The 27,961-nt window shown below is 55.9% G+C and overlaps 1 protein-coding gene across 2 annotated transcripts; it reads left to right on the top strand.

Annotated features, from left to right (window-relative positions):
- The first annotated feature begins 10 nt into the window (after nt 1–10).
- Nucleotides 11–27,551, top strand: RRBP1 (ribosome binding protein 1). Of its 2 annotated transcripts, XM_052806027.1 has the most exons (24): nt 11–120; nt 6,798–7,499; nt 11,280–11,428; nt 11,663–11,785; nt 12,763–12,915; nt 13,245–13,363; nt 14,124–14,277; nt 16,155–16,293; nt 16,630–16,817; nt 16,994–17,031; nt 18,213–18,303; nt 18,857–18,949; nt 19,317–19,409; nt 19,512–19,592; nt 20,012–20,101; nt 20,541–20,633; nt 22,138–22,209; nt 22,395–22,490; nt 22,948–23,031; nt 24,357–24,449; nt 25,346–25,429; nt 25,911–26,009; nt 26,569–26,712; nt 26,987–27,551. In XM_052806027.1, the coding sequence occupies exons 2-24, from the start codon at nt 6,818–6,820 to the stop codon at nt 27,023–27,025; spliced, it is 2,997 nt and encodes a 998-aa protein (XP_052661987.1). In that variant the 5' UTR covers nt 11–120; nt 6,798–6,817; the 3' UTR covers nt 27,026–27,551. The 2 variants fall into 2 exon arrangements, with proteins under 2 accessions (XP_052661987.1, XP_052661988.1); XM_052806028.1 differs by lacking the exons at nt 11–120; nt 24,357–24,449.
- Nucleotides 27,552–27,961: the final 410 nt, after the last annotated feature.

Genomic DNA, 27,961 nt, shown 5'->3' with positions numbered 1-27,961 from the left:
TCCTAGGGGCGGAGCCTAGGGCGGGGCGGACCGGGACGGCCGAACCCGGCGAGACAGCGGCGGAAAGTGCCACGACTCCACACGGCCGCGGCGGCGAGGAGGGACCGCGACCCGGCACGGGTGGGTAGGAGGCGGCAGCGGCCACCCTCCCCTCTCCCCTTCCACTTCCACGCGGGGGAGTCGCCCCGTGGGACACCCCCACACCCCCCGCTGCCGGGGGGGGACCCCCCCCACACCCCACCCGCGGCTCCCCCCCCCCCCCCCCCCCCACTCCTGCTACTGTCAGCAGACGTGGAGTTGGGGACACCCACACGCGTCCCCGCCGCCCACGCGTGAAAAGGGTGTCCCGCGTGGAACCGGGAAAGGGAAGGGGGATGGGATCCCGGGTTTGGGGTCTGGCCACGTTTGCGGGTGGGGGGGGGATGAATGGCCCGCGGCGCGGCGAGGGCGGTGCGGAATGGCGGCGTGTGCGGCCGGGGAGGGGAGGGGAAGGGAGGGGAGGGACCCCGGTCCGCCCCCGGTCCCGGTCCCCGGTCCTCGACCGCCACCCCCCCCCCCCCACCCGGGACATCGCCCCCCACCCCACAGCCCTCCAACCAATTCCCCTGCCTGAGCGGCGGCCTGACGAAATTCATTAATCTCATTAAGCGCGGTTACAAAAGGTCACCGCTCTCGAGCGGTTGTTCCTTATTTATTTTTATTTTTCCTTAACTAAGCCGCCCCCCCCCCCACCGCAACAAAAAATAAATCCCTCCCAGCACTACGAGACCCCCCAGCAGCGCGGGGTCCGGCGATACCCAAAGCATTCGGAAAGAGGTCGGCGACCCCATAAACCTCCGGACATCCCCCCCCCCCTCCTCGCAACAACCCTGGGGTCTTTCCAAACTGGATGTCACCAGCTTTCCAGTGGGTTTACCGGCAGGACACCCCGTTTCTCGCCCCGCCGGGGAATCGGCCCGGCGAGGAGAGCGTGCGCCTGCACACGTGGCCGGGCACGACGGAGGAACGTCCCCGCCTGAAATGTCAGCTTTCCTCTTCGCAGAAGCGATGGCAGCGGCCTCCCCTCGCCCGCATCGCCGGGAAATGGCTGGAAAGAGTTGGGTGAGGCGGGCGAGGATGTGAACCTGGGATGTGAACTCCAAGCAGAAGCCGATGAGGGCCGGCGGAGGGGAGAAAAAATTTTTAATAGCCACTGCGGAGATTAAGTCAAGCCGCAGCTGCTTTACGGTGCTATTTTGCTCTTCTTGTGTGTATATATATGTTTTTTCGGCCTTTTTTTTTTAATTCCGAGGCTTGGGAAGGGAGCTGGCAGCACTGCCAAGGGCGCCGGCTGCTGTTCCCACCGCACTGCAAGAGCTAATGGAGCGCTAAGACACGTTCAATTAAGTCGAGCTATAACTGTTGACGACCGGTGGCTGATCTGGAGTTGCTGCGTGGAGTAACACATGCTGCCGGGAGGCTGGAAATGCACAGTCACTTACGTGGAAAATGTATTTAAACAGAGGCTGCCGGGGACGCGGGCAGGATCTGCTGGCGGCACGCGGGCTTTTCTCGTTTGTTTTTAATTTTTGTCTCTCTCTATCGCAACAGGGCGGAGAGAGAAACTCCAGGAGAAGTATCTGGTGATTGTCTTTTATCTGCTGGCAGTGCTGCTGCCTTCTCCCGCTGCCGGGCTGCCCTGCTATCAGCAGGATCAGGCCTCCCAGTTCCCTCGCCCTCACCCTCTCCCTCCTTTGTGCTGGCGGAACACTGTCCCCGGCCACGTCCCTGCCCTCGTGCCGCTTTTTGGCGAGGGAAGCTGCAGACCAGGGGCAGGCGAGGAGACGAGACTTTATTTCTTCGAACCCGTAGGTGCTGCCCGCTTCTCGCCCTGATGGCCCCGGGGATAGTTTTGCGTTTTGGAAATAGCCGAAATCTCAGCCTGGAAACTTGTGTGTTGGGTCAGCCAGCTTCGACTGGCTTGTGTGTGTGTTTAGGGCGGGGAGAGCTTTTTATTGGGTTTTATTATTTTTTTTTAACCTGCTGGGAGGTGCTGTAGAGGAAAGGGAGCTGCAGGTGCTTCGCAGGCAGGCGTTGCTGAGGGCTATGCAAAGCCCAGCTGCGTGAACCCAGTTCTCTCTTTCTCTGCCCTGCGACACCCCATCACCTCTTCTTCTTCTACATTGCTCTAACCCGAGATGCCACCTTGACACCACGGCAAAGCGCAAGCCTTGGATTGCAGGGGGAACAGTGTCCTGCTTGCAAAGAGCATCTTTTCCCACCTGCAACACTTATCCAGACCAGGAGGCGATAACAGATATATTTTCCTTTGGCTGTGTAAAGAAATAAGGTTTCTGTAGTTATTACAAAACCTGTCTCTTCCTTTGCTCCTGGCCAGCTGACGCTTGACCTGGCTGATTTAAACCAGGGTTGGTGGAGGGCCGAGTTGCAAAGATACTGAATTCCCGTGGATTTCATGGAAGTGGTCGCAGAGGGCAGGAAAGGCTGGACAGGTGGGAAGGCTCTAGCCTGATTTTTGACACTTAGCTGTCTCTGGCAAACGCACCCGGTGCTGTCACGCTGCGTGTGTGTGGGTTGGTTTGTCCTGGAAATTGTTTGGTGTTGAAAAACCAGCAAGGCTGAGTGCTTTACTGGTTTTGCTTCCTTAGGGCGAGTTGGACTTTTGCTCAGGGCAAACAGAGGCGACTGCACGTGCGCCGTGGCGAGGGAGGTCAGGTCTCCTGGGCTGTTACCTGGGATGTTGGGAAGTTTGATGGATAATGAGAAGAAGCCACAGGAACGGAAGAGTCAGAGCACAGCGTTTCAGCTGGCTCCTTTACAGGAGCAGGCCAAGTAAAATACCAGTTGTCCATCTTATTCCTGTTCTGGCGGTGGTGAAAAGCTTTATCTGCACAAGCTATTTTGGGGAAGGAGTTTGCGTATGGAGATATTTGGTGATTTCCACTGTTTTGGCTGGATGAGGAGTAGAGGATGATCCTGCTCAAGAAACTTCACGCAGGTAAACATGCTCAGTGTCAGACGTGAACTTGATTTTTCGAACATGGACTCTGATAGCTGGTGGTGTCCCTGCACCCCTTAGGCACAAAACCCTCTCCCAAAGCAGCCCGGGCATCAGATTGAAAAACGCCGTCGTAGGGACAAAGTGCCGTGGAGGCCCAGAAGGTACAGAGAGGAGAACGCTGAAGTCTTCAAGCCTCTTCAAAGCCTGGCTGCCGAGCAGAACCTATCCGTGTGAAACTGTCCCCTAAGCATTCACGAGCCGACAAGCAGTGATACCTTCGGTGCCCTCTTTTTCCGTGTCCTGGCTAAGGTTTTGTGCCGGGGGGGAGCGCGGAGGGCTTCCCTGCCGAAAGGCAAGGCATGCACGTTCCTGCAGCCGCGCTCGCGAGGGGGACCGGGTCTTGCTGTGCGAATCCAGGAGCAAACTTTCAGCCCATCGAAGGGCGAAGACGGCGAGGTCAGGAAATACCAAAGCAGAGCTTTGCTCCCGACGCTAACGCTGCGGCGCGGCGCTTCTTGCATTTATGCATCAGGAAGTTCCCGGAGAAAGACTTTTCCTTATCCCCCCGAATGCCAAAGCCAGCCTGGTTTGATTTAAGCGCGCGTGGTAGCGTTACAGCCTGCCCGCGCCGTCTTTGCGCCGTCAGAGCAATAGGCTCTTCCCTGAACCCAGTTGTTGGACTGGTCTGTGCCAAGTCTCGACCGCGGGAGGAACTCTACTGGTAGAACTTGCTCCTTGGAGTCAGCGCCGGGTCTGCCAGGACCGGTCTGCGCCACGGGCTGCGGGACACGAGCATTGAGACAGGGAGACCAAAGTTTCCCCTTGCCGTGATAGCGCTGCTGGGAGTTATTGCTGCCCGGTTGGTATTTCTCGCTCTTCATTTTGGATTTTCTCCCGGCACGCCTGTCCTTGGGAACAGCCCGGGATTTCTCTGGTCCGCCGTTGGGAGCTTGCGAATGGCCCGTGCGAGCATCTCAAGCTGCTTTCACGAGCTCCGGCTGCTGCGACGGCTCTTCCAGCAGGTCCACAGCTCCTCTAGGTTAGTGCTCTGGGCTGCTTTTTTCTTGTGTTGGTTTTGTTTTGCAGGGGGTTGTTGGGGGTTTTTTTCTTTACCGAGGAAGGACTTTAATGCTAATCTGTGTTGTTATCTCACCCTGGCTGTAAAGCCTGAGAGGAGGCAAGGTACAGGCAGCTTTTACTGCAGCGGGGCTGGGTGAGGCTGCCTGCAGGGGAGAGGGAGCGGGGGGCTCAAATACCCCTGCCTGTAAGGATTTTGGGGGGGGGACAGCAACGCAGGGTGGGATATGGGTCAGACAGAGGGCTCTGGCACCGCGTCCAGCACCGCCATCTCACCCACCTCACCGGTCTCTGCGTAATAACGTCATCCTCTCTCATCCATCCTCTGCGTGCTGGATGGCTCTGTAGCGGAGGTTTGGGTTTTTTCCTCTGTTTCCATCCTCCGTGGGCTCCATCCAGCTGCTTTTGGAGGTGGCAGTGGCAGCTGGTGCGGTTGGAGTGCGTTTGCCAGCGCTCGGTGATGCCCTTGCCCTATGCTGGAGCAGCAAATTTTTATCTAAATACGAAGCCGTGGCGGCGTGAGGTCAGGAAATGTTTATTTTTACCGATGTGTTGGGGTTGCTGGGCGAGGAACGTGGATCACTTTGTTCTGCCCCTAAACCAGCTCCTGGGTGTTTCGGTGTAGCCCTAAAACCAGCACAAGGTCATGGGTATGTGTTCTCCAGCCCTACTTTTTATTTACTGCCAGGGAGAGGAAATCCAGCCCTTTTCACCCTGCAGGTTAGGAATAATCTGTCTGTCCTGGTGGGGAACCATCCCAAAGCCATGCTGCCTCGTCAGAAAGGAATGACTTGGCACCACTTACGCTGGGATAGAGCGGGCTGAGGCCGTTCAAATCCGAAACGGCCGGGGCGGACGTGAAATAGGGATGCCTGTAGTATCAGCTGGGATCTCGAACGGTGCCCCGGGGTAGAAAGTTGGCCCTGCCAGGAGAAGCTGGTTCCAGCTGGCGTTGGCAGAACCTCTTGCCTGCCAGCTCTCTCCTGCTTTGCCTGGGATGCTTGGAGAAGTAGGCAGGGAAAGCTGGGCTGCTGGTGAAAACATCCTTCCCCAGGCAGGTGGGTGTCTCCGGTGGGTGGGAGATGGCCGCTTTGCAGCTCCATCCAGCTCTGCGCTCCCTGCTTGGGTGCTGGAGGAGATTTTTTTTCATTGCACTGTCACCCCCCCTTCGCTGGACGAGGAGCTTTGAGCTGCAGATTCGGCTGCGCGTTCGCTGCGCCGGCTGTTAGAAAGGAAAAGGCTCCGAGGTCTCTCCCTGGGAGCACTGAGGTTTTGAAAAGATGCTGATCTCCTTAGTTTTATTCTTATTTTTGCCTCCTCCCCTTCTAGCCCCTCCCTCCCTCCTCAACCCACAACCTCTTAAAGAGGAAATTTGATAATGTTTACAGTTAAGCGTGGGGATGGGAACTTCTGATAGCCGAGGACTTTCTGCATTTTCCTGATTATGTTTTGAAGCACAGTGACGAGAAACCGCAGCCTGGCACCTCCTGGAAAGTGCCCCTTTGCAGATTAACTGCCCGACTTCAGCATCTGGGGGTTCGTGAGCCACCTCGGAGCAACACGTGGAGGTGATGCCTCGATGGGAGCAACGCGTGAGCGGGACAGCAGGGAAGAGATTGGCTTTAAAACTCAGGACAGGGTTCAATTAGCAATTAAGGAGAATGCAGATAGCAGCATCTTTCTCTGTATGCGGTCGCACCCTGCCTGCCAGATCTCAGAGCAGGCGGTACGGTCTCCGTTGCTGCTCCGTGTGTTCCAGGTGGAGAAACTGAGGCTGAAGAGGAAGGTGGGAAAAACCCTGTGCCCGGTTTGCCCATCAGCTAGTAGCAGAAGTGCCACATCCAGCGCTCCCTTTGCAAGTCTCACTTCTTCCTGCGGGCATCTGTTGGGGAGATGAGATAATTAATGACCAGGCTTTTTTTTTTTTTTTTTTTTCCTGTAGCTTGAACTTACGACTTTTATTGGTGTTTGCATCTCAAGGAAATGGTTGTGACTTGGTTCTCTGTGTGGTGTGTGTGCACGCAGCGTTGTTGCTGAGCTGGTTCTCGTCGCTGGGAGCAGCTACCCAGCAGGACGTGGTCACCGTGCGTCCTCCTCGCCGGGCTGGGCAGAAACCAGCGGTGCCGCAGGGTGCAGGTGGCGAAGGGAAAAAGCCAAGGCTGCTGCAAGGCTGGGGAAAGCTCTCCTGTGCGTGCTTTCTCCTTCCAGGAGGATGTTTTATTCCAAAGTTGATAGCTGAATGTGCGGCTGGGTGCAATGAAAAGGCCAGGTGCTCCAGGGAGAGCCCGGGTCTTGGCCAACCTGCACCAAACAGTCTGAGAAGGGGCTCTCTTACTGCTGCGGGGACGCAGCAACATGCAACGGTCGCGTAAAACCATCTCATTGGACATATAACGGGTAGTCGCTCATGGCTGTCTCTGATGGCATCCCTTTTTTTTGCCTTCCCCCCCTCTTCGGTTCTTCTGGAGGTTGCTACGGCCAGTGAAATTAGTCGCTGCGGTATGACTGGACCGCATGGGCAACGTAGTGGAGGAGCACAAACTTGGGGGGGTGTAGGCAAGTGGCCCTCATCAGGGGTGTGTGAATCTCGAACGTTTGTCTTTTCGGTGCGTGGTGCCATTTGGCGACACAAATGTCTATATGAAAATCCCTGCTCAGAGAGGCCGTTGCATCGCTGGTTTTTTTTCCCCCCACTAACTGTTGTTCTGGTGTCTTGCAGGCACAGAAAAATAAGGCAGGATGGATGTGTATGACCCTCAGACGCTGGGTGTTATGGTCTTTGGAGGTTTTATGGTGATATCAGCCATCGGGATCTTCCTGGTGTCCACCTTCTCCATGAAGGAGACATCATACGAGGAAGCCTTGGCCAAGCAACGCAAAGAGCTTGAGAAGACCCAGCAGCAGAAAGTAGAGAAGAAGAAGAAAGAGAAACCTGTTGAGAAAAAAGGAAAAGCGAAGAAAAAGGAAGAGAAACCTAATGGAAAGATCCCAGAGCAGCAGCTGGCTCAGGAAATGATGGACTCTCCCAAGGATGTGGTTCTCGAGCCTGCTGCGGTGCCTGAGCCCGTAACTGTTGAGTCTCCGATCGCAGCGGTCTCAGTGGCCCCCCAGGAAAAGGAGAAACCCGCTCCATCACCTAAGGAGAAGAGGAAGAAGGAGAAGAAGGTGGCAAAGGTAGAGCCTGCTCCTAGCCCGGTGTCGGCTTCGCCTCCTGTCAGTGTCCCTAAAAGTTCTCCCGTCTTGGAGGTGACCCCTAAGGAGGTGCCTGTTGTGGCTGTGCCGCCGGTTGGCACGCAGCAAAGTGCTCCGGTCATCAGCTCCGTCGCCATCAAGAAAACCGATGTTCTTCCAACCCATGAGGAGCAGAAGCATGATGGACCTGTCAAGAAGAAGGCCGCATCCAAGAAGAAGAGCGAGCCAGGTAAGGCCAAATTCCTCTGCATATATCCCCATCGAGAAAGCCAGCAGGGCACCTTGGTGCTGTTAAAACAGAGCTATCCCATTCTGAGATCTCTTCGTTCTTCTTCAGCGTTGGAAACGGGGCAGCTGTAGAAAGGCTGTCTCTGGTGAGATGGACCATGCGCGCCAAGGAGAGGGTGGGCTGAAAAAGCCTGTACCGGACCGTAGTTCTCTCCGGGGGCAAGTAGAGTTGAAGTCAAGAGTTTCTTGACTTGTTTTCACTCTGTAATGTGTTGCCTCCTGCATCGGGTACCCTTGCTTGGTGCTTAGCTCCTTGGTCCAGCACACAGACGTTGGAGAGTTACAGGTTCCTCTCGGATTTGCTCTTGCGTTGTGGGTCTCTGAGCCGATCTGCACGCCGAGAATGAACGGGAGGTGCAGGTACCTGTCCTGGGAGAGGGGGCGGCTGCCAAGGTGCTGGACATCTGGGTGGAAAGCCAAGACCAGGTGTTTTCCCCCTGCAGCCCTGATTATTAAAAGCACACAGGAGCTCTACCGCTCTTCTTCTATGGGGAGGTGGGTCACTGCTAGAGTTTCCTCCTTCTTCAGTGGAGGTGAAAAACAGCCTATTGGAAGAGAGAGGGTTGAAGGTATTTTATGCTGCAGGGGATTGATCATAGGGTAGTTAGAGGGAAGTAACTTTGGATAAGTCACAGGGAAGGGAAAGCTTGCCCGTCATCGTTCATGCCTCACTTGATTGACTCGGAGATGGAAGAGATTAAAGAAGGTGGCCCTGAACTCTCCAGGGTGTAAATAAGGGTAGGGAGGGGAGAAACAGCTCTGTAGCTGCACTCTTGCCTCTCGTTGCACCAACGTGAACAGTCTGGGTTTTATTTTTGGTTAAGTGATAATTACAGGCACTAAAAATGCGAGTGCTTTCAGCCCTGTAGAAGTGTTCCCATATGGACACATGGGAGAAATCCCTCAGGTGTTCTCAAAGGCGTGACATGGGATGCACAGGTGTCATTTGTTTCTTTATTTACAAAAAACCCAACCAAACAAAAAGACACCCCTACTTGCTAGCCTTCTCCAGCACATCCAAACCTGGGCTGCTGGGTAACCTGGCAGTTTCCACACCCATGTTTTGGAAAAGGGTCTGCCACTTAGCAGGACATTTTGCGGCCGCTGGTCTCCGAGGTTGGGTTAAAACCCTTGTGTCTGCTCCTCTGAGGAAAGGATTTTTCTAAGGCCATCTCCACATAGTGACGAGGTTTGAAACGGTTTAAGCAGCCGCTGCTGGAGGGTATCGCAGTGATGGTGTTGGGGAAACTGGAGGTGGCTGGTTTCACATGTGCACGCGGGGATGCACTTCTCTAACGCTGAAAAACATGGCCCTAAATCCAAGCTGTAACAGCTGAGGGAATGTGGACGGGAGATGAACTTTTAGCACTTGTTAAGTTGGGAGTTTTTTTGGCTGCTCCGAACATCCACTCCTTTGGGTATGAAGTGCCGATCCTGCATGTCTTAAAAGCCAAGAGTGATGTCTTAGCTGCTCCTGTGGGATTTTTCAAAGGAAAGCTCTCGGCAGTATTTGCTCCACGAAGCTGGCTGCAGTTTGACCAAGGTATTGTGGACAGCCTTTCGGCAGCTGTGGTCTCTCCTCCTCAAAGGCAGAAGCAACAAATTATCCCGTGGCAGATAAAAATGGGTGTTTGAAATGTTCAAAGACAAGTGCTCGGCACTGAAACAGATGGCAAACCTGACAACAGCGGCTTGGGGTGTTTTTCTCTCGTGTGGTTCGTTTTTAGCCTTCTGCATCACACAAAAACTTGCTTGCAAGTGGTTGGTGTGTACTGGGATCCCAGGTCGTTACCCGCGACAGCGGGAGCCACGCTCTCCCGTGAAACACGCGTGGGTACCTGATCTGGGCTGCAGCCTCCCGGGTGTGGGGCTCCACGCAAGGACCATCCGTGTCTCCCGTGTCCCCCCGGGTTCGAGAAGCGGCTTTTCAGCCCCCTCGCCCTCGCTGTGCTTTCCCACGGCAGCTTTGCCGCACAGCTGCTTCTTGTTTCGTCTCTTCCCTCGGCGAGGCGCGAGGTTTCCGACTCTGCAAACGGGCTCGGCGGCAGCGTACGCTTCCTTTTGCCACGGCTTGGCAGGTTGCCCCGGCTCCGTTTGCCAGCTGCAAGGTGGGGTTTGCGTCGTGCCCGCCTTGTGCAAGGCTCGCTTGCGCAACGCCGCCGGGAGACGGGCAAAATTTCGCTCGGTGGGTTCCTCCGCCCAGCGGGACCGGGCCAGGGGATGTGATACGCCGTCCTGCTGCATCCGTGCTGTTGCCAGCGTGAAAAAAGCCCGAGCCAAGCTCTTGGGCCCCAGTTGCACAAGACGGTGGGGCTGCCCCAGCTGCGCTGCTGGGAAGTGGCTGCTGCTGGTGAGACAGACTCTGCTGCTGCCAGGGCTTAGCGCTGCTGTCCTGAACCAGAAGCCAGGAGCAAACGGCGTGTGCTGGAGCTGCTAGGCTTTCCAGGGCTTCGCTGCTCTGTTGGCGTGGTGGGTTGACCGTGGCTGGCTGCCAGATGCCCACCCAGCCGCTCTCTCACTCCCCCTCCTCGACGGGATGGGGGAGAAAATAAGATGGGGAAGCTCGTGGGTCAAGATAGAGACAGGGCGATTACTTAGCAATTACTGTCACAGGCAAACCAGACTCGACTTGGGGAAAACGAATTTAATTTATTTCCAATTAAAATAGATGAGAAACAGAGACGAAATTAAAACACCACCTTCCCTCCCTGCCCTTCTTCCCAGGCTCAACTTCACTCCTTCCCTCCCGACTCCTCTATTTCCCCTCCCCTGAGCGGCGCAGGGGGATGGGGGCTGTGGTCAGTCCGTAACAGCTCCTCTCGGCCTCTCCTTCCCCCTCACACCTTTCCCCTTCCATGGGCTGCAGTCCTTCAGGAAGAGTCTGCTCCAGCGTGGGCTCCTCTCCAGGGGCTGCAGGGGAAACTCTGCTCCCTCCTCCTCCTCCTCCTCCTCCTCCTCCTCCTCCTTCTTCCCTGGCCTTGCTGCTTGCGGGGGTCCGAGCTCTGTGTTCGAGAGATCCTGGTGTTAACAGCTTTAGAGGCTTTGGAGCTACTGGAGTCCAAACTGCTTTTTCTTCTGGGATTTTTTTAGGAAAAAAAGCCCACTGGGCCATAGATACTGTGCAGGAACTCCTAAACCACTGCTGCCACCCTCTATCCGTTTTGACCGTGCGCACTGTCGTCCTACAAACAGCATCATGGTCCCTGGTGCTCCTTGGCTTTCCCGGGTTAGCAGAGGGGTAGGGGAAGGGTTGGAGTCGCGTCATTCCCTTAGCAAAGAGCTGGAACAAACCTGCCTGGTGAAAGGTGGGAGATGACCTCGCTGTGTTCTGCATCACTGGCACCGCTGCAGGGGGTGACGTCCCCCAGCAAGGTCGTATCACAGCGCGGTCCAGCTTCTGATGCTCTGCTCCCTGGCATTGGGAAAGCACGCCCAGCTCCTGCTGGGAATCCCTCAGTTTGATGGAGGACGGAGGCAAGGTGGTGGGACCAGTAGTAGAGCCAGGCAGAGGTGACAGCTGGCTCAAGAAGCAGACGTGTGCGGTGAGTGTCACCTCCAGCACTTCTATTGCTTTCAGTTAGAGAGGTCTCAAACTTGACTGTGGAAATCTCAGTGGACGCTGCTTTGAAATGGCAGTCGTGGGGTTGAAGCCAACTGAGATGATGTTACTCAGCTCTGCCGCCAGCTCGAGCGGTCCCAACCCCTCCTCTCTCCTCCCTAGCACCCGCGGACTCGGACGGGCCCCTCTACCTGCCCTACAAGACGCTTGTGTCCACCGTCAGCAGCATGGTGTTCAGCGAGGGGGAAGCCCAACAGCTCATCGAGATCCTGACGGAGAAAGCGGGCATCGTCCAGGATACCTGGCACACGGTAGGGCTGCCAACGCCGACGTGGCCGCCCAACGCCGGGGCTCTGCCGAGCCTCGGGAGGTGCGGAGGGGAGGGAAGGTACCCTGGTTTTGGGCAGGCTGGCCCCGAAGGTCACTCTTGGAGACAGGAGCTGAATTTTCCCCTGGAGCAGAGGGCAGGATCCCACTCGCGTGGGGTTGGAGGGGATGGGTCCGGTGATGGTGGTCCCCACTGATGTGCCACCCCGCGCTGGCAGGCTACGCAGAAGGGTGACCCGGTTGCCGTCCTGAAACGCCAGCTGGAAGAGAAGGAGAAGCAGCTCGCCGCCGAGCAGGAGGATGCAGCCGCTGCCAGAAACAAGCTGCGGGAGCTGAGCAAGGTAAGCACCGCGCAGCCCCTCCCGGCATCCCCGGCGTGGGCTCCGCTCGTCGTGGCTCCCCGTATCTCGTCCCCCTTGGGGGTGAAGGCCAGGGGCTCTCTGGGCCCTTCGCCCTTTTGCTGTTTTCTCCCCAAAAAGAGGAGGAGAGCCCCGCCTGACCTCCTCTCCTGGGCCTGATCCAGCCCAGGGAAGCACCAGCCCAAAGAACCGCAGGGTAGTGCCTGTTGGCAGCCGCAGGGCAAGCAGGGGAAAACCCTCCCTGTAAGAGATTGCAGCTTTCTGCTGCTTTAGGGAGGAAAACAAATCCCTTCCCGTCTCTGCCCGGATCCCTTGAGCCGAGAAGGTGATGATCAGTCCCTTTTTAAGGAGCCTGATCCTCTTTCCAGCCCCTGCTCCCCAACTCAGCCCCCTGCCTCCACCTTTTTTTTGGATGCTGAGGTCGGAACAGACCCCTGCCACGCTGGACTTGGCACCTCCTGCCTCGCAGCCCGTCCATCTGCCTGCAGGCAGGAGAGGAGAGGGCAAAGCCAGCCCATGCACTCAGGTGCTGTGCTTAAATCCTTGCCTGTGCAGACTGCACGGAGCAGGGGTGTTGCTCAGCCGGCTAACAGAGCATCCCTGCCTTGGTGGGGGGCAGAGGATGGTTTTGGTTTGGTTTTGGGTTTTTTTTTTATTATTTTCCTGCTTTGCCCCAAACTTTATGTGATATTATTGATCCTAGGAGGGGGGAAGTAAAATTCCAGGCTGTCTTACTCCTTTCTCTTAGCTGGCTCAATGTAGAACAACAGTGGCATCCAGTGGCCGCAGAGCCCAAAAGAAAATGCCGGAGAAAATGTAAGCGCTAAATGGGCACGGAGGCAGCTCCGAAAGGGCTGAACTTTTAAGTCTTCTGAGCTGGGAGGCCACTGGTTTCGCATCCCCTTAAGGCAGCAAAACTCGTATACTGGGGACTAACTGGGTGACTTCTCTCCTCGAAGGAACTGGCTGCCGAGCGGGCCAAAGCGGCGGCCGTGGAGGGCAAGTTGAAGGAGCAGCTGCTCGCCCGGGAGCGGGAGATTGCGGCGGTGCAGGCACGCATGCAGGCCAGCTACCAGGACCACGTCAGCGAAACGCAGCAGCTCCAGGGCAAGGTGAGCCCCACGTTCTGCTCCGCAGCTTCCCCCTCTGGCCGTGGGGTGGTTTTTGGTGGCAGTCGTGTGGTCTTTTGGAGAAGACCGAGATGGGCGAGGGGACCAGAACCTCGGGGAGGGGAGCGAGACCCCGCGATGCTCCTGGACCGTGGTCCTCGAGGGAGAAGAGGCACGTGGGAGCATCCTCAGGGAACGTCGCATCCCTGGGGGCTGTCGGTACCACCAGACAGCCCCCCCCCGTGCTGCCAGCCCCTCTCGCTCATCGCGTGGGCTTCACGGGGAGAGCAAAGGGGCCGGCAGCGGCATTAACCCCTGTTGGGTTCCTCTAGATCCGGACCCTGCAGGAGCAGCTGGAGAATGGCCCCAACACGCAGCTGGCTCGCCTGCAGCAGGAGAACTCCATCCTGAGGGATGCCCTCAACCAGGCCACCAGCCAGACAGAGAGCAAGTAAGGCCGGAGCGGGGGGAAAGAGCCCGGGGCTGCCCACTGGAAAACCCTGGGGTTGGCTGTCCATCGGGTTTGGCCACCCCTTTTCTTGAAGGTCCTTCTACAGACAGAGGAGGGAGCGAGGAAGAGCTTGCCAAATGGCTTTTGGGGGGCTGGCGGGGGAAATAAGGATGTTCTTCCCAAGTGGAAGGGCAGGGGAGACCCTTTCTGCTTTGGGGTCACCTGTGCTGATGCTAGAGCCAGCAGACAGCGGAGAGGGGGGAGAGGGGACCAGAAGGTGCCGTGGCACTTCCCCCCCTTAGGGGAGCTCGTACTCTCAAAGCGCAGAAGAAATGCAGATGGGAGCGATGCTGCAGAGAACCGAGACCTGCCCGGTGCCTGCAGAGCAAATAGGAGCTAGGTAGAAGAATTTCACACTCCTTTTTATAGAAAGTCTGAAATGGCTGGTGATTAACGGCGGTCCAATAATTACAGAGCGGACTCCAGCTGCTTAGAGCGCTTCCTCTTGTGTCTGGGAACACAGATCCTCGCGTCCTGTACTTCATGAGAAAGGAATGTCTCCTGTGACTGAAACGCAGCTTTTGAAAAGTGATTTGTCAGCTCTTTCCACCCCCTCCCTGAAGGACCAGCCGTGTCCTAGAAACAGGCGAACACAGCCATTGAGATGTTTCAAGTCCTGTATCGAGGTTTCCCCCCTAGGTAATATCAGAGATGCTCGACTGGCCTGCGGGCTAAAATAACCCTGCTTCTGTTGGTGCAGGCAAAACGCTGAGCTGGCCAAGTTACGGCAAGAGTGCAACAAGCTGATGAAAGAGCTGTCTGAGAAATCAGAGGTGCTGCAGCAAGAGGAGCAACAGAAGAAGAGCTGGGAGATCAAAGCGGCAGCATCCGAGAAACAGATCGAGCAGCTGCAGGTCGGGCAGGCGCCGGCAAACCCTCGCAGAGGTGGGGTGGGTGGCTAAATTGCATGGGATCCACGGACTTGGCCATGGGAAGAGCTCGGAGGGATATGAGCATCCGTGGTTGGAAAGCAAGCTGCCTTGCGGACCTCTTAATTACCTCCCCCTCCGTTAGTTCGTCACACGCGATGCGCTTTTCGTGCAGCATCACCAGCAAAGCCCGGGGAGCACGATGCCCTGGTTGAAGCTGTTCTTCTCGCTCTACCTGTGAAGCTGACGAGCCTGGTGGGAAGGATTGGGGGGGGAAGGCGAGATGCTGAACGCCGCTGGGTGGTACCCGAAGGCGAGAGAGGAAACGCGCTGGCCCCTGCCAGCCTGTGCTCGCACCAGACGTGGGTGGGTGCTCTCTCTCGACTCAGCTGTTTTTAAGCCCGTTGCTCTCCCTCCTTGGTGCAGCAGGTAGAGCTTGTGGCTTTTTTGTTGTCACCGGGGTGTGGCTGGGTTTGGGGTTTTTAGGGGTGTTTAAAGGACACCTCCCAAGCAGAACCTCCGAGCGCGCTGTCGGCAGAGGAGCGGCGATTCAGGCAGGCTGTACCCACGCAGGGAAGAGCATCTTCTAGGAGAGGGGATGCAGCGCTCCTGCTGGGATTCGGCTAAGCCGGGGGCTGGGAGCATGGATCCCGGGTACCCCCGACCCGGGAACTTGCACTTCTTTCCCCCAGGGGTGGCAGACAGGGTGAGGGATAGGATGGATCCCTCCCGCACGCGCTGTGGTATCCGAATTGCTGTGGCCTCTTTACGAAGGGGCTACGGTGGCGGAGACCTTTATCTGCGCGTGCCAAAATGGTTTTGCAGAGGTGCTACTAGAGCAAGGGGCCTTTGATATCCTTGCTCTTAATTTTTCGGGTGCTTGAGGATGCAGATCTCCTCTTGGTGGGCTGGTTTTGGCCCCTGCTGCTTTTGCAGGCGAGAAGTAAGGGGGGTGATGTGGGCACGCAGCCGGCGTGAAGCCGCCTTCCTGTCTCAAAACACCAGCTTCTAGGCATGCTTTTAGGAGAACTTCTCCAGGGCTGTCAGCTTGCTGCACACCTTAATACTAATTAAATGAATCATACTAGCTGGAAGACTTTAAAGCCAGTGATGTGTTTAAGACGCTAGGGAGAATGCGCTCCGTAGTAACACCTGGAGCTCTGAGCTGACGATACGGGGTCAAATCCTCAAAAAACGGAGAAGTCCTGCTTTCTTGGTGGTTTTGGAAGCATAACTCAGACAGAGGTGGGGCTGCTGATTTACCTTCTTCTGTCCCCTCCATGCAAAGCCACGTTTCTCCCTCTGCAAGGGTGCGACTCGTAGCCGTAATGTTGCTGGTTTGCAGCACGCTCCTCATCCTCCTCCTCTGCCTTCCCCTTCGAAGCGCCTGCCTTGGCCAGGCCTCTTCCTCACTACTTTCTAAGATGGAAAAAAAAAAAAAAAATTCTTCCCTGGCCCAAACCGCACCGAAAATTCCTCCGCGTGTGGAAACACGTGGTTGGGTGTCTCCGTCCTGCTAAGCACCGTGGCAGTACCTCTGCCTGCTGGGCTGGGGCTGTGCGTTAGGACCAGAGCTTTAAGAGGTTTTTCAGAGCTTAGCTCTCCGGAGAGGAGGGTGGCCGTGGTCTTGGCCCAGAACCGAGACGTTCGGGTGTTGTCTGCTTCCCACTTGAGGGCTGGCAAATGATAAAACGTGAGCGTGAGGCAAGATGCTTCATGCACAGGGGGAGCGTGGGGGAAGGATGACTTAAACCCCCCCAAAGCACAGCTTAAGAGTAACGTTATGTGACATACGGAGCTTTGCTTCAAGTTGGCCGGGGTGCCTGGCACGCTATGGAAAACCTTCTATTCCTGCCGTGCAGGCTTCCCAAAGGGAGATAGAGGCGACGCTGCAGAAGAGGCTGGACGAAGTAAGCGACGAGCTCCGCAAAACCCAGACCAGCTACAAAACCTTGTTAGCAGACGCCGAAAAGGCCAAAGGACAGCAGCAGAGCATTTCTGGTGAGGACCTTGGATGGGCGCAGGGAGAGCTGTGGGGCAGGTGGGGTGCTCGGTGGGGCTGGTCGGGGCAGGACAAGGAGACCCAGGGATGAATTAGGCTGCCTGGTGTCGGTGTGAGCAAGACGTGGGACCGGTCCGTGGTCCTAGCCTAGGATGCCGCTCCAATGCCTCTCTCCTGTGCTGTCCTGCATCCCTGCCTGCCCTTTCTATGCCTCCTGAAAGCATCCACGGCCAAGGCTTCTTTGGCCAAGAGCCCTGCTTGGGCAGGGCAGGGTGGGGAGTCTCCAAATTTGTTTGCACCTACCTTACCACGTTTCTTACCCTTTCCTCCGACAGAACTGCAGGCCAAGCTGCTGAGCTCCGAAGCGGAGGTTAAAAGCAAGTTGCTGGAGCTGGACAACATGAAGGGAAAACTGCAGGATGCCAGCTTGGAGAATACGAAGCTCCTGGAGAGGATCAAATCCATCGAAGCTCTGCTGGAGGCAGGCCAGATGAGGGAGGCGGAAAAAGACAGAGACCTGCAGGTCGTGTGCTCGTTTAATTGGGGTGGGAGGAGGAGAGGGGGTTACGCCGCTCAAGCAAGTGTTTTTGCACTGTGTTAACACAGTACCTGAGTTATCTTTGCTGTGGGATGCCACAGAGAGAGCTGACCTGCATCACGTGCCTAGGACAGGTAACGAAAGTGCTTTTTCTCTTCCAGGCAGCCAATGAAGCAGAAATGAAGCAGCTGCAGTCCAGGTGGGTCTAGGTGCACGTGGAGACTGCTACGGCACCTCCAGCTTGCTGTCCGTGTGTCCCGGGCTTCCCCGGGTGCTGTGGGTGAGGGGTTCCTGCCCTATCCATTAAGCAGGCTTGGGGACTGGAAAGCTGGGAAGACAATGTCAATCCCAGCCAACACAGCTGTTTCAAATATTAATTGACTCCAGCGCTGGCCCCAAATAACAGCCAGTCCGTTCTGAAGTGAGACTGTAATTGCTGGCAGGCACATGGAGGCTGACTGGTCCTGCAGAACAGGAGGTTCTGGTGGTGTTGGTGCTGAGGGTGGCATGTCTCTGATCCAAGCCGTTGCTCAAAGCTGGGCCAACCAAAGGAGGCTTTTTGGGGATGTTTCCAGGTATCTCCAAGGATGGAGATTCACCGCCTCTCTGGGTGCCCGTTCCGGTGTTTGACAACCTCTTCCCCCCTCCCGGTGCCAAAAGGTTTCCTGGCATTTAGTTGGAGTTTCCCAGGTCACGACTTGTGCCTGGTGCACCTTGTCCGTGTTCTGGGCACCTCCGAGAAGGCTCAGGCTCTGCGTGGGGGGAGAATTTCTCAGATGCCCCCACTGCCAGCGAGCATCCAGCATTCCTCTAAAGGAGGGCAGCTGTTCAGTTGTGCTGGTACCCCAAGAGACTTGGGTGGTTCTTGTCAAGGACCTGAACCTTCCTTGGTCTGCTCAAGCTGGGGCTCCCTTCAAGGTGGATGGTGGATCTGAGGGTGCGGAGGGAGGCTGCAGGCTCTCGGGCGTCTAGTCGGCAGCCCTGATTTATGGTTACTCAAGGTAGTAGGATGATGCTTTCAAAATGCAGAGCTGTGGGCTATCTCAGCCTAACAAGCCATGGACGGGAGCGTGTCGGGAGCAGTCCCAGTTGTGTAAGCCAGAATTTCTGACCTGTGAATCAGGTTACTTCTTCCTTTTGTCCTGGGTATGCAGCCAGCCAGCTACTTACTTGCTTGTTATTGCTGATAAGCCACTAGAAAACTAGATCCCACTCCAGCATTGCCATGGCTGTGGTTTTTAGTCCCACTCCCTCCTCCTCCTGCTGTGTGTAGATCCTGGAGCAGACCGGGATAGGAAGGGCTGTGATCCCCTTCTCGACAGCTCGCTACCCGGGAGGTGGGTGGATGCTGAGACTCACTCCTGCATCCTGCCCTTCCAGGCTCCAGGAGAAGACAGACCAGCTCTCATCCTTGGAAAGGGAAGCCACAGAGCTGCGGGAGGCGGTGGAGCAACAGAAGACGAAAAACAACGTACGTGAGTGAACTGGGCTCGCAATTTTTTCCTCCAAAACCCAGACCTCTGGGGTTTGAATGACAACCCATCGTCGTCGGCTACCGACGGCTCTGCGGTGCGGCCAGAGGCTCTTCCAGGCCCGTGGAACACTGGAGGCATTGCTTTCTCTGCCGGAGAGCAGGAATCCCCCCCGGCAGGCTGCTCTCTGCTCCTTATCCCTCTACTACAAGGTGGTATCAGTTGAGTATCAAGGAGGCAACCTTGCAGCCCTCCACTTGGCCTGTGTCCTCTCTAGGAAGCTCTAAGCATCCTGACGGCTGCTTCTGGAGCTCCTGCCTCCATCCCGCTCTGCTCTGCTCCCTCAAGGCCACCGCCTGAGCGATGCGATGCATTGGGCCCCTGCGAGGATGGAGGGGAAAGGGGCACGCGTGGGCGGTGGGATGGAAGACCCTTGACAAAAGCAACGGGCTGCCGCCCGTTTTCCTGAGCGGAGGCTTTGAAATCCTCTGCAGTGCCAACAAGCAGCTTGGTGGCCTTCGGCTTATTGCCCTCTGTGTGTGGTCTCGGCAGGACCTTCGTGAGAAGAACTGGAAAACAATGGAAGCGTTGACCGCAGTGGAGAAGGCGTGCGAGGAAAAACTACTTGCTGCTACAAAAGCAAAGGTGAGCCCGGCATTTCTCTTTGTCGGTGATGCCCGTGTTGTAGTGGAAACGTTCAGCCTCCCCAGGCCACCAGAGATGTTTTCCCTGGGTTGTCTGCCTCCTCTTAGGAGCAGTGCTGACCCAACCCTCCTGCCAGCTTCTCCAAAGTTTGTCTTGAGGTGCCGTGTATCTACGGTACAGGTCATGGTCGGGGAACCAGGAGGATGGGTGACTCGGGAGGGACGTTTTTGTGGTTCTCAGCGGCAGCAGTTTTCTGTGTTGGCTGGTTTCCCCGTGCCAGCTCACCCTCGTAGGCACAGAAAAGCAGGACCGGGAAGCCGGCAGGCGCCCAAAACCTCCATCCCATGCCAGTTTGTCCCTCTTACAGGAGGAGCTGGCCCAAGAGCTGGACGCACTCCAGACACGAACCAAGCAGACGCTGCTCTCTGCCCTGCCCGGAGTCACCGTGTCCTCGCAGCAGGTGGGCACGGGCTTTCTCAGACCCCTGCAGAGCCTCCGCCGTGCGGGAAGGACAGACATCTAAGCGTCCTTCTTCTTCCCTGTCCTCTTTTTTCAAACTCAGGATTATGACACGTGGCTACAAGAGTTTAAGGAGAAGACCATGTACGTGCTAAAGCAGCACACGATTACAACAGAGGCACCGGTAAGTGAAGGGGCTGGAAAGTGGCAAGGGAGTCCTTGAGGGTCCCTTCAGGACGGATGGTGGATCTGAGGGTGCAGAGGGAGGCTGCAGGCTCTCGGGCGTCTAGTCGGCAGCCCTGATTTATGGTTACTCAAGGTAGTAGGATGATGCTTTCAAAATGCAGAGCTGTGGGCTATCTCAGCCTAACGAGCCGTGGACGGGAGCGTGTCGGGAGCAGTCCCAGTTGTGTAAGCCAGAATTTCTGACCTGTGAATCAGGTTACTTCTTTTTGTCCTGGGTATGCAGCCAGCCAGCTACTTACTTGCTTGTTATTGCTGATAAGCCACTAGAAAACTAGATCCCACTCCAGCATTGCCATGGCTGTGGTTTCCGCGTTTCTTTTCCTCGCCTCTCTCTCCATCGCTTCCCTCTCCTTTCAGGATTCAGCACTTAAATTAAAAGAGGCGGAGGAAGCGCAAAGCACTTTACAAGCAGAATGTGAGCAGTACAGAGCTATCCTTGCAGAGACGGTAAGTTGCAGCCCTTGGTGCTGCGTTGGTCTTCTACTAGAAATACGTTGTGAGAGGTCTCCGGGCAGCCCAAAACTGCCTGTGGGCTCGTGGTGGGCATCCCACAGTATGTTGGGTGGGCTGCCGTGTAGATTATTTGCCAGTGAGACAGGAGAAGTGGAAAAACCTGAATTTCTAGAGGTCTTCTTCAGCCTAATTGTGTTGGAAACCTTCCTGGTGGTGGTGGGATGTGGAACAGCAAGGGCTCTGCTGAGCAGGGTGGTTGAGTCTGCCTGGGAACCAGAAGCCCCTAGACCTACCTGGGGCACCTAATTCTGTCACCCGTGCTTTGGCCCAAATCCTTGGAGAGGCGTCGGGTATGTGAAAGCTTCCAGCCCTGACAGCGCTCGGCTCGGGAGGGCTGGAGGAGGTTTGGACCCAGCTGAGGTTTTGCCGACAGGAGGGGATGCTGCGAGACCTGCAGAAGAGCGTGGAGGAGGAGGAGCAGGTATGGAAAGCAAAGCTCACGGCGTCCGAAGAGGAACTCCAAAAGGTGAGTGTTCGGGGCACGCCTGGGTTTGTCGCTTGTGTGCAAAGGCTGGTGGAGCTGGGCTTCCAGGAGCAGAGGGGCTGTTGGCTATAAATCGGATGGCGACCTTCGCTGTTCCTGCCAACCTTGAACTCTGAGACACGGGGACTCTCCCTTCTCCCAAAATCCACCCCCCCCGTCACTAAACCGGCAGACAAGCCCACCTCAGATAGGAGCTAAGCCTCTCTCCTCCTGGAGCCCCCCTCCCCGCCTGATGTGTGCCTAGACCCTGCCAGTGGAGCAGGAGGAATGCTTGCAGCTCCCCGGTTCAGGCACGCTAGTTGGGAAACCACGTCACCCGCTTCAGCAATCCGAGCTCCGATCCTTGGAAATCAGGCTGAGCCCTCCTGGTGGGCACTGGCTTGACGGGACGAGAGCACGTGCGGGGCTCTTGGACTCCCATTTTCAGAAGAACTTGGCTTGCTCTCAAAACCCGGGTTAACCTTGGCGTTCCTTGAGCCTTCAGAAAGGAGCTGAGGTCCAAGGCACGTACTGCACATAGTTTTGGGTCCAGCTGTCTGTCTAGCTCTGGGTACTGCTCTTCCTAGCTAAAAAGCCAGCCGGCAGCTGCCAGAGAGCCGTGGTTGCCCAGGATTTTGGTGAGGAGCGTGTTTCGTGAGCTCTCATGACTTAGCTGGAGCCTAGGAGAACTTGGCTGGCCGTGCCTTTTCTGCAAAGCGGACTTAAGTTATCTCCTCCCTCTTGAATTCAGAACTGAGATGAAGCTACTTTCTTTCCACAGTCTGGCTGCTCCCCGTCCATCAGATGGGTTTTTGAAGTTAACTGGGGCTGCAGGGAGGTGGGGGAGCTCTTGTACAAGAGATCTTTGATTTCTCAGCCCGTTGCTGGGGCTGGTGTAGGATTGCACTGGGATGACGTGGCTGCCGGTGGTGTGCTGGCAGCAGGGTGTGCGTGATGGGATGAACGTCTGGTGGCTAGGGCAGGTCCCAGAGCAGTCCTGCCTCTCTGTGGAGAAGAGATGAATTCCTCCTTTCCGAAAAATTCAGCAACCGTGGAGCCCTCTTCAAAAATCAGTCCGGGTTTAAATGCAAACCCCACGCTTTTTCTGATAGCTTGGCTTCGCTTCATAGCAAAGCCCATGACGCCTCGTTGGAAAGTCTACCTTGCTGCTTCCAAACCAAAGTCACTCTCAGTAGGAAACTTGCAGCGAGTCTGATGCCAGTTTCTCGGGTGTTGAAAGCTGACTGCAGCCAGCTGAAGTCCAGCAGGCAAAAGCCATTACCTTGCTCCATGATTTACAGCCTGGGCTTGTTGGACTCGTCCTCCCTGGGAAGAGGAGCTCCTGCCCTGCAGGCTGTGGAGCTCTGCTTTGGTGTCAGGTCTTTTCCGCACTCGGGTACGGGATGAGGTGGGAGTGAAATACTGGCCGGTTTTTAGTCGAACGAAAGATGCTCAGTCTCCACGTGAGACGCCGTTCACCGACCTTCTCTAATCCTTTCTGGCTTAGTCGCAACTTCAGCTGAAATCCCTTGAAGACATGGTGGAGAAGTTGAAAGCAGATCTGCAGAGCACAGATCAGGTAAGGGGTTTTGGGTACGGGGGAAGGTCCCCGCGCAGGTGCCAGACAGATGCGCGCTGTGCTTGGGCTGAGTCGGGACCCATCTCCTGACTTGCCCTGGGGAAGGCAGGCTTGGACCAGGGGATGTTTGGGATGTGTTGGACCTCAATCTCAACCCCCTCCTGCTTTCCTCCCTTTTAATCCAGCTAAAGGAATACACCTCTCTTCTGGAAACGCAACTGGAAAATCACTTGGAGACAGCCAGCTCTGAACGCCAAAACTACACAAAAGAAGTTGAAGTCGTAAGTGTGGCAGCCGTTACCTTCTTAAACGCTTCTTTCTTCTGAGCCTGACTTACCACCCCATCCGCGTTTTGGGGATTTGGGGAGCGCCCCGGGGATCCGTAGCTTTGCAAAGCAGGAGAAAACACACAGAAGTGTTAGCTCCGGTCTGGGTTGTAGACACCGAAAGTCAGGAGATCCATTGGCAAGGTGATGGGACAGGGAGATCTGTACGGAGATGCTGTCCACCGCTCCTCGGTGGCCTGTGGGATTTCTGTGACGCAGGTGGGATGGAGCTGTCTCACGGTTGTCTCTGTCTCTGAGCAGGCATCAGCAGGCAGGTTAGCAAGTGATGCCATCGTGGCCTCTTTGAGAAGATGTTGCACCTTAAAAATACTTACTTGGGCCAAAGGGCTCCAAAACCAAGTGCATAAATGGACTTTTTTTTTTTTTCTTTCTTTCTGTTCCTCCTCGACAGTTGAGGCAGCTCTTATCGGAGTCCCAGGAGCAGCTGGAGGCAGCAAAGACGGAAACACAGAAGCAGAGCAAAGAGCTGGCCTTGGTAAGGGGGAACCCCTGGAGCTGCCCTGCTGGGACCTCACTGGGTCTGGGGCCAGTTTGCAAACCCAGCTGTGGGGCTGGCATCCTCCCCACCAGTTTGGGGAGGGGAGGAAGGCACAGCCAGCGCACAGGGAAACCTGGTGCTGCCAGGCACCAGACTGATCCGGCTTTCCGAGGGGACGTTTGAGACCCAGGAGGAGATTTTTATTCACCCGCCTTTCCTCCCATGATGGGAAGGAAGGGAGCAAGGCTTGCACAAGCTGGTGTGTGGCTGAAAAACCCAGCTGCTCCACTGCTGGACACTGGTTACCCCAACACCACGCTGGCGTATGGGTTTGGGTGCCTTAAGCATCCATCCATCCATCCATCCATCCATCCACCTCCGATGGGAGGACTGAGGCTGTGCAGCCCATGTGTAGGGGTTGCTCAGGGACCCGAAGGATGGGGCTAGGTTTCTGCAGGTAAGTGGGGGAGAAGACTGGGATATAGGGCCAGGAGAGCTAACAGACCTGCCAAAAGCATGAGGGCTTTTGTTTTTAAATCCATACTTTGATTGTGAGAGGCTCAGGAGATTGTTTTTAAAATCCTCGGCAGTACCGCTGGCTCGCAGAGCCGCTCGGAGCGGGGCAAGCCGGGAGTACGGTTTCCCTTGGGTGCCGTGACTCTTCCCAGCCTTGCAGCCGCTACGGTCGAGCTCGCTCAGCGAGCCGATGCAGCCCCTTGCTCTCGAGGGAACATGGCGCAGGGTCATCGTTAGCCTTAATCTCATTAGACGGGCAGGCGGTTGTAAGCGCGGAAGATATTTGTGTTCATCCAGCGACCTTCCCTTTCTTCTGGCCAAGGCACGCCGTTAGCTTGCAGCTTGACTGCTGGTGCTGCTGCGATGCAGGATGGAGCTCTGGTAGATGGAGTGGGGGGGATTTAATTTGGGGGGGGGGTGTGTTCAAGTAACTGCCTCCCCAGCCACCCCAGCTGTGATCGATGGCAAAATGGGGTCTGCCACCCTGCCTCGATTGCTTTATTTAACACCTCGGCTATGGCAGTGCAAACCCTCAGCACCTTTAAGCCAAGGTGCCGAGCGATCAAAGAAGAGCAGACGAGGCACGAGCATGTGCTCTGCGCTCTTAGGAGCTGTTGTGCCTCAAGCTACCCAGGTTAGGTACCACCGTCCCACGTCTAGCAGAAACCGAGGTGGTTTTCCAAACATTTCAGCTTGCGTGCAAGCAAAAAAGGCCGGCAAACTTTATCTACAGGTCCTCGCGGGTCTTGCAATGGCTGCGGTGCGGGGATGTGTAACTGAGCCAGGCTTGCTGGTCCTCCTTCCAGGTCAGGCAGCAGTTGAGTGAGATGAAGAGCCATGTACAGGATGGAGAAGTAGTGGGGTTACACGCTGACCCAAGCGAGCCTGCGCCCCTCGAGGTTAGGGTGGTGAGACCGCTGCCCGTGGAGGCACTGACCCTTAACCGTGTCCCTTGTCCCGTCTCACCGTCTCTAACCGCATGGAGAACCGCACGTGGCTTTGCTCAGGGCTGTCGCGGCCGTGTCGTCTCCCGTCCTGTGTGTTGCACGGGGGGGGGGGAAGCCAGCACCCCCATCCCTTCAACCGTGCATCCTATTCCCACCGGGAACGTGTCGCCAGCCGGCTTTCGCCAGGCTGTTCTCCTTGGGAGCCCTCTGCCACGGCTTCGGGCTGGCAGGATTTTGGGGGAGGCAGGCAGGGGATGCTGCAAGCCCTTGGGCCAACGTGGCCACGAGATGATTGCCCCGTTGTGTTCGGGGCTTGGGTCTCCTCGGAGAAAGGGACACCCCAAAAGAGCTGCGCCCGGATCCCTTCCCAGCCGGTGGGGCTTAGGAATACGGAGGTTCCATAAATCTTGTTGGAGCCGGGCTGAGGGCATTAGCAGCGATCGTTCCCTTTCAGGCTAACACCTCTCACCGGTGGATGTGCTGCCAAGAGCCGGGCTTTGTCTTTCTCCTTTAATCCCGTGAAGTGCGGAACCTTCTCTCGGGCACGGGGATCTGCCAGGCATGGCCTCTGCTATGGGGGGGGGCTTCTCATCCCAAGTCCCAACTGGTGCTGCCTGAGGAGCAGGCAAAATTTGGCAAGCCCCGGGCTCACCGTCGGCATCCTCCCAGCTTTTGTGCGGAGAGGGGATGCCGGTACCTCTTGCCCTTTGGTGCCCTGGGGAAAGCTTTGGGTTTCATTTCTTCTGCCTAGCCCAGCTTTCTTGGTGATGTCCCCGCTAGCTCCTCTCTTGGGTCTTTTTTTTTTTTTTAATTTTATTTCTGGATGTTTTCCCCTTTTCTCAACACAGTTGAAAACCCAGCTGGAGCAAAATGAAATGCTGGTGGAGAAGGAGCAAGTGCTGCGGCAAAAGCTGGCGCTGGAGCTGGAGGAGGTAGGTGCCGGCGAGGAGGGTACAAGGGTTTGCAAAGCCTTTATGGGTTCTTGGCTGCTAATGAAGCCCAAGAATTAATTTGAAGGTTTTTTCCCCATCCCTGTCCGCATCTCAGACATCGTCGCGTTCCCTCACCCATCTGAAGAACTTCTTGCAGCAGCTGTGCTAAAGCCACATGGCATTGCTGGCCCCTCGCGTTGCCCCTCTCCCAGTCCCCCCGTATTTTTTACAAGCTCTTTCCCTTGAGGGTTTTAGCTGGGTTTCATCCTGCTTCTGGTGAGAAATGCCATCTCCCCGGTGGAAGCTGGATCAGCAAAAGCAACGCATTGCGTTTAGCATCCAACCGTCCGACAGCAGCTCTATAACCTAACTCTTCACCAGAGGAGACCCACCGGGGACCACGGGCTGTGCGGGAAAGGATGCGGGAGATGCCTGCCGTTGTTAGCTCGTGTGTTTTTTTGACTATGTCCCCCCCTTCCAGGCCCAAAGCTCAGCGTGCAATTTGCAAGCAGAGCTGGAAAAGCTGAGACTGGCTGAAAACGCAGCAGCTTCAGACACGGAGGAGGCCCAGCATCTCAAGGTGATTTGGCTGCCCTGCTGTCTTGTGCTTTGGTGTTCAGCCGAGACAGCAAAAGATGCGTCCGAGCAGGATTAAGGGCATGATTTACCATTTTGGGGGGATGGCAGGGTAAGGTAGATGGTTCCCCTGCCCGTAGCTCCCTGCCTGGGGCTGGCTGTGAGCTCCAACATGGCTAAAGGACAACAGGGTGCAAGTCACAGCCCCTTCAGCCGTGTTGGCCAAGGTAAGGGCGATGCTCTGAGCAAACGCTCTCACAGGCTGGGCTTTTCACCTCTTGGGAAACCGTTCTGCTCCCGTGAGGTCGTCTCGGCCCGTGGCATCTCTGGGGAGCCAGCGTGAGCTGTAGCTGATGGGGTGATGCTTGGTCGCCCCGGGGAGGAGGGAGCTGGGTGCTCCTCTGGGTCATGGCCACCGAGGCCACGAGGTTTTGGACGGGGGGTGAAGGTCATAGAATCGTTTTGGTTGGAAAAGACCTTCAAGATCATCGAGTCCAACCATTAAAGGTCACCAGATGGCAAAGGGAGGCTCAGGCAGATGCCTTCTTTTGACTCCCACGTAGGAAAGACTTGAAAAAGAAAAAAAATTAACAAAGGACCTGGGCCAGGCAGCAACCAAACTACAGGAGCTACTGAAGGTTACCCAGGACCAACTGGCCAAAGAGAGAGAAACGGTGAAGAAGTTGAAAGAACAGCTTCAAGAAACGGTACTTGCGGTGGCCACGGCCATCCCTCCCCTTGATGCTGGCGGAGGCCGCGGGGAAGCGCCTTGTCGGGCAGTGGTTTAAAACCAGAGGCAAGGTGGCACTTGCTGCCAGAAACCATCTGCGTGGTTTTTGGGAAGCCCTGGGACCACGCGAGATGGTTCTCCCTGCCCAGAAGGCAGGACCCGGCCCATCTGTGAAATGCTTTGACGGTGAGCTACCATGAGAATAAGGTTGAGACCCTGTTGAGTAACCCACGGGTGTTTTTCTTCTCCAGGGGGAAGAGGACAGTTCGAAGGAAGGGACCTCAGTTTGACGAGTCTGTGACCTAGACCTTACCATTCAACCTACCAAAATGCCTTACACATTCCTAAAAATAAAAATATATGCTGAATTTACTGTAGATAAAAGATACAAGACATTAGTGACCCAAAACCTAGTTTTGAAACTTAAAAAAAAAAAAAAATACAAAAAAAACCCCAAACCCCAATCAGTAAACACTGCAGGCGTACGTTTGTAAGAAAATCTTCATACTGTTTTGTACAACCGTTCGTTTCCCCGGGGAGCCACTCCGGCTGCGTCGGGGCAGGCACCGGGGCTTCACCCTCCTGTCACGGCAGAACCCACGAATGTGTGAAAAGGGAAGACTGTGTTTGTACATCAACCGGTGCAATTATTATTATATTTTTCTTTTTTTTTTTCTTTTTTTTTTTTTTTGGAGTGAAAGAAGTGTGAAAGCAAGACCCACCATGGAAGGAAGCCTCTCTTTGATGGGTGTCTCTTGGCACGTATCCTTTTGTGTATTTCTGGGTGTCAGTACAATTAAAATGACATAGTGAAAAGAGCTTGTCCTTGCTTTAGTTTTCTGGGGTTTGGGTTTGGTTTTTTTTAAAGTTTGCAGGCCAGGCAGGTCTTTGGGGTCACTGAAGAAGGACCCTGCTTTGCCCAGAAGCAGATCCTTTATTCTCCCCCTTCCTTGCTGTGCTGCAACAGCCATCCCCCTCTGTTTTGTTTTGGTTTTTTTTTTCTTCTCCAATATAAAAGGAGAGAAACTTTTCCTTCCAGACACCTGTGTTTTCATGCTGGCGGTGCACGCCGAGCTCCTCGAGGGAGCATCGCACGCCGCGGGACACGGTGGCAGCCAGGGCAGGGTGTCACTGCTCCACTGCCGTGGGGATGGGGCACAGTGGGGTGACCCACGCCAGCCCAGCGGGGACCGTTCCTCCTGCTTGCTTTAACCTCCGCGCTCCCC

Source organism: Harpia harpyja, chromosome 13 (assembly GCF_026419915.1).
Source record: "Harpia harpyja isolate bHarHar1 chromosome 13, bHarHar1 primary haplotype, whole genome shotgun sequence".
Taxonomy (NCBI): domain Eukaryota; kingdom Metazoa; phylum Chordata; class Aves; order Accipitriformes; family Accipitridae; genus Harpia; species Harpia harpyja.
The sequence above is the reverse complement of the archived record's forward strand: the minus strand, read 5'-3'. Positions and strand labels throughout refer to the sequence as shown.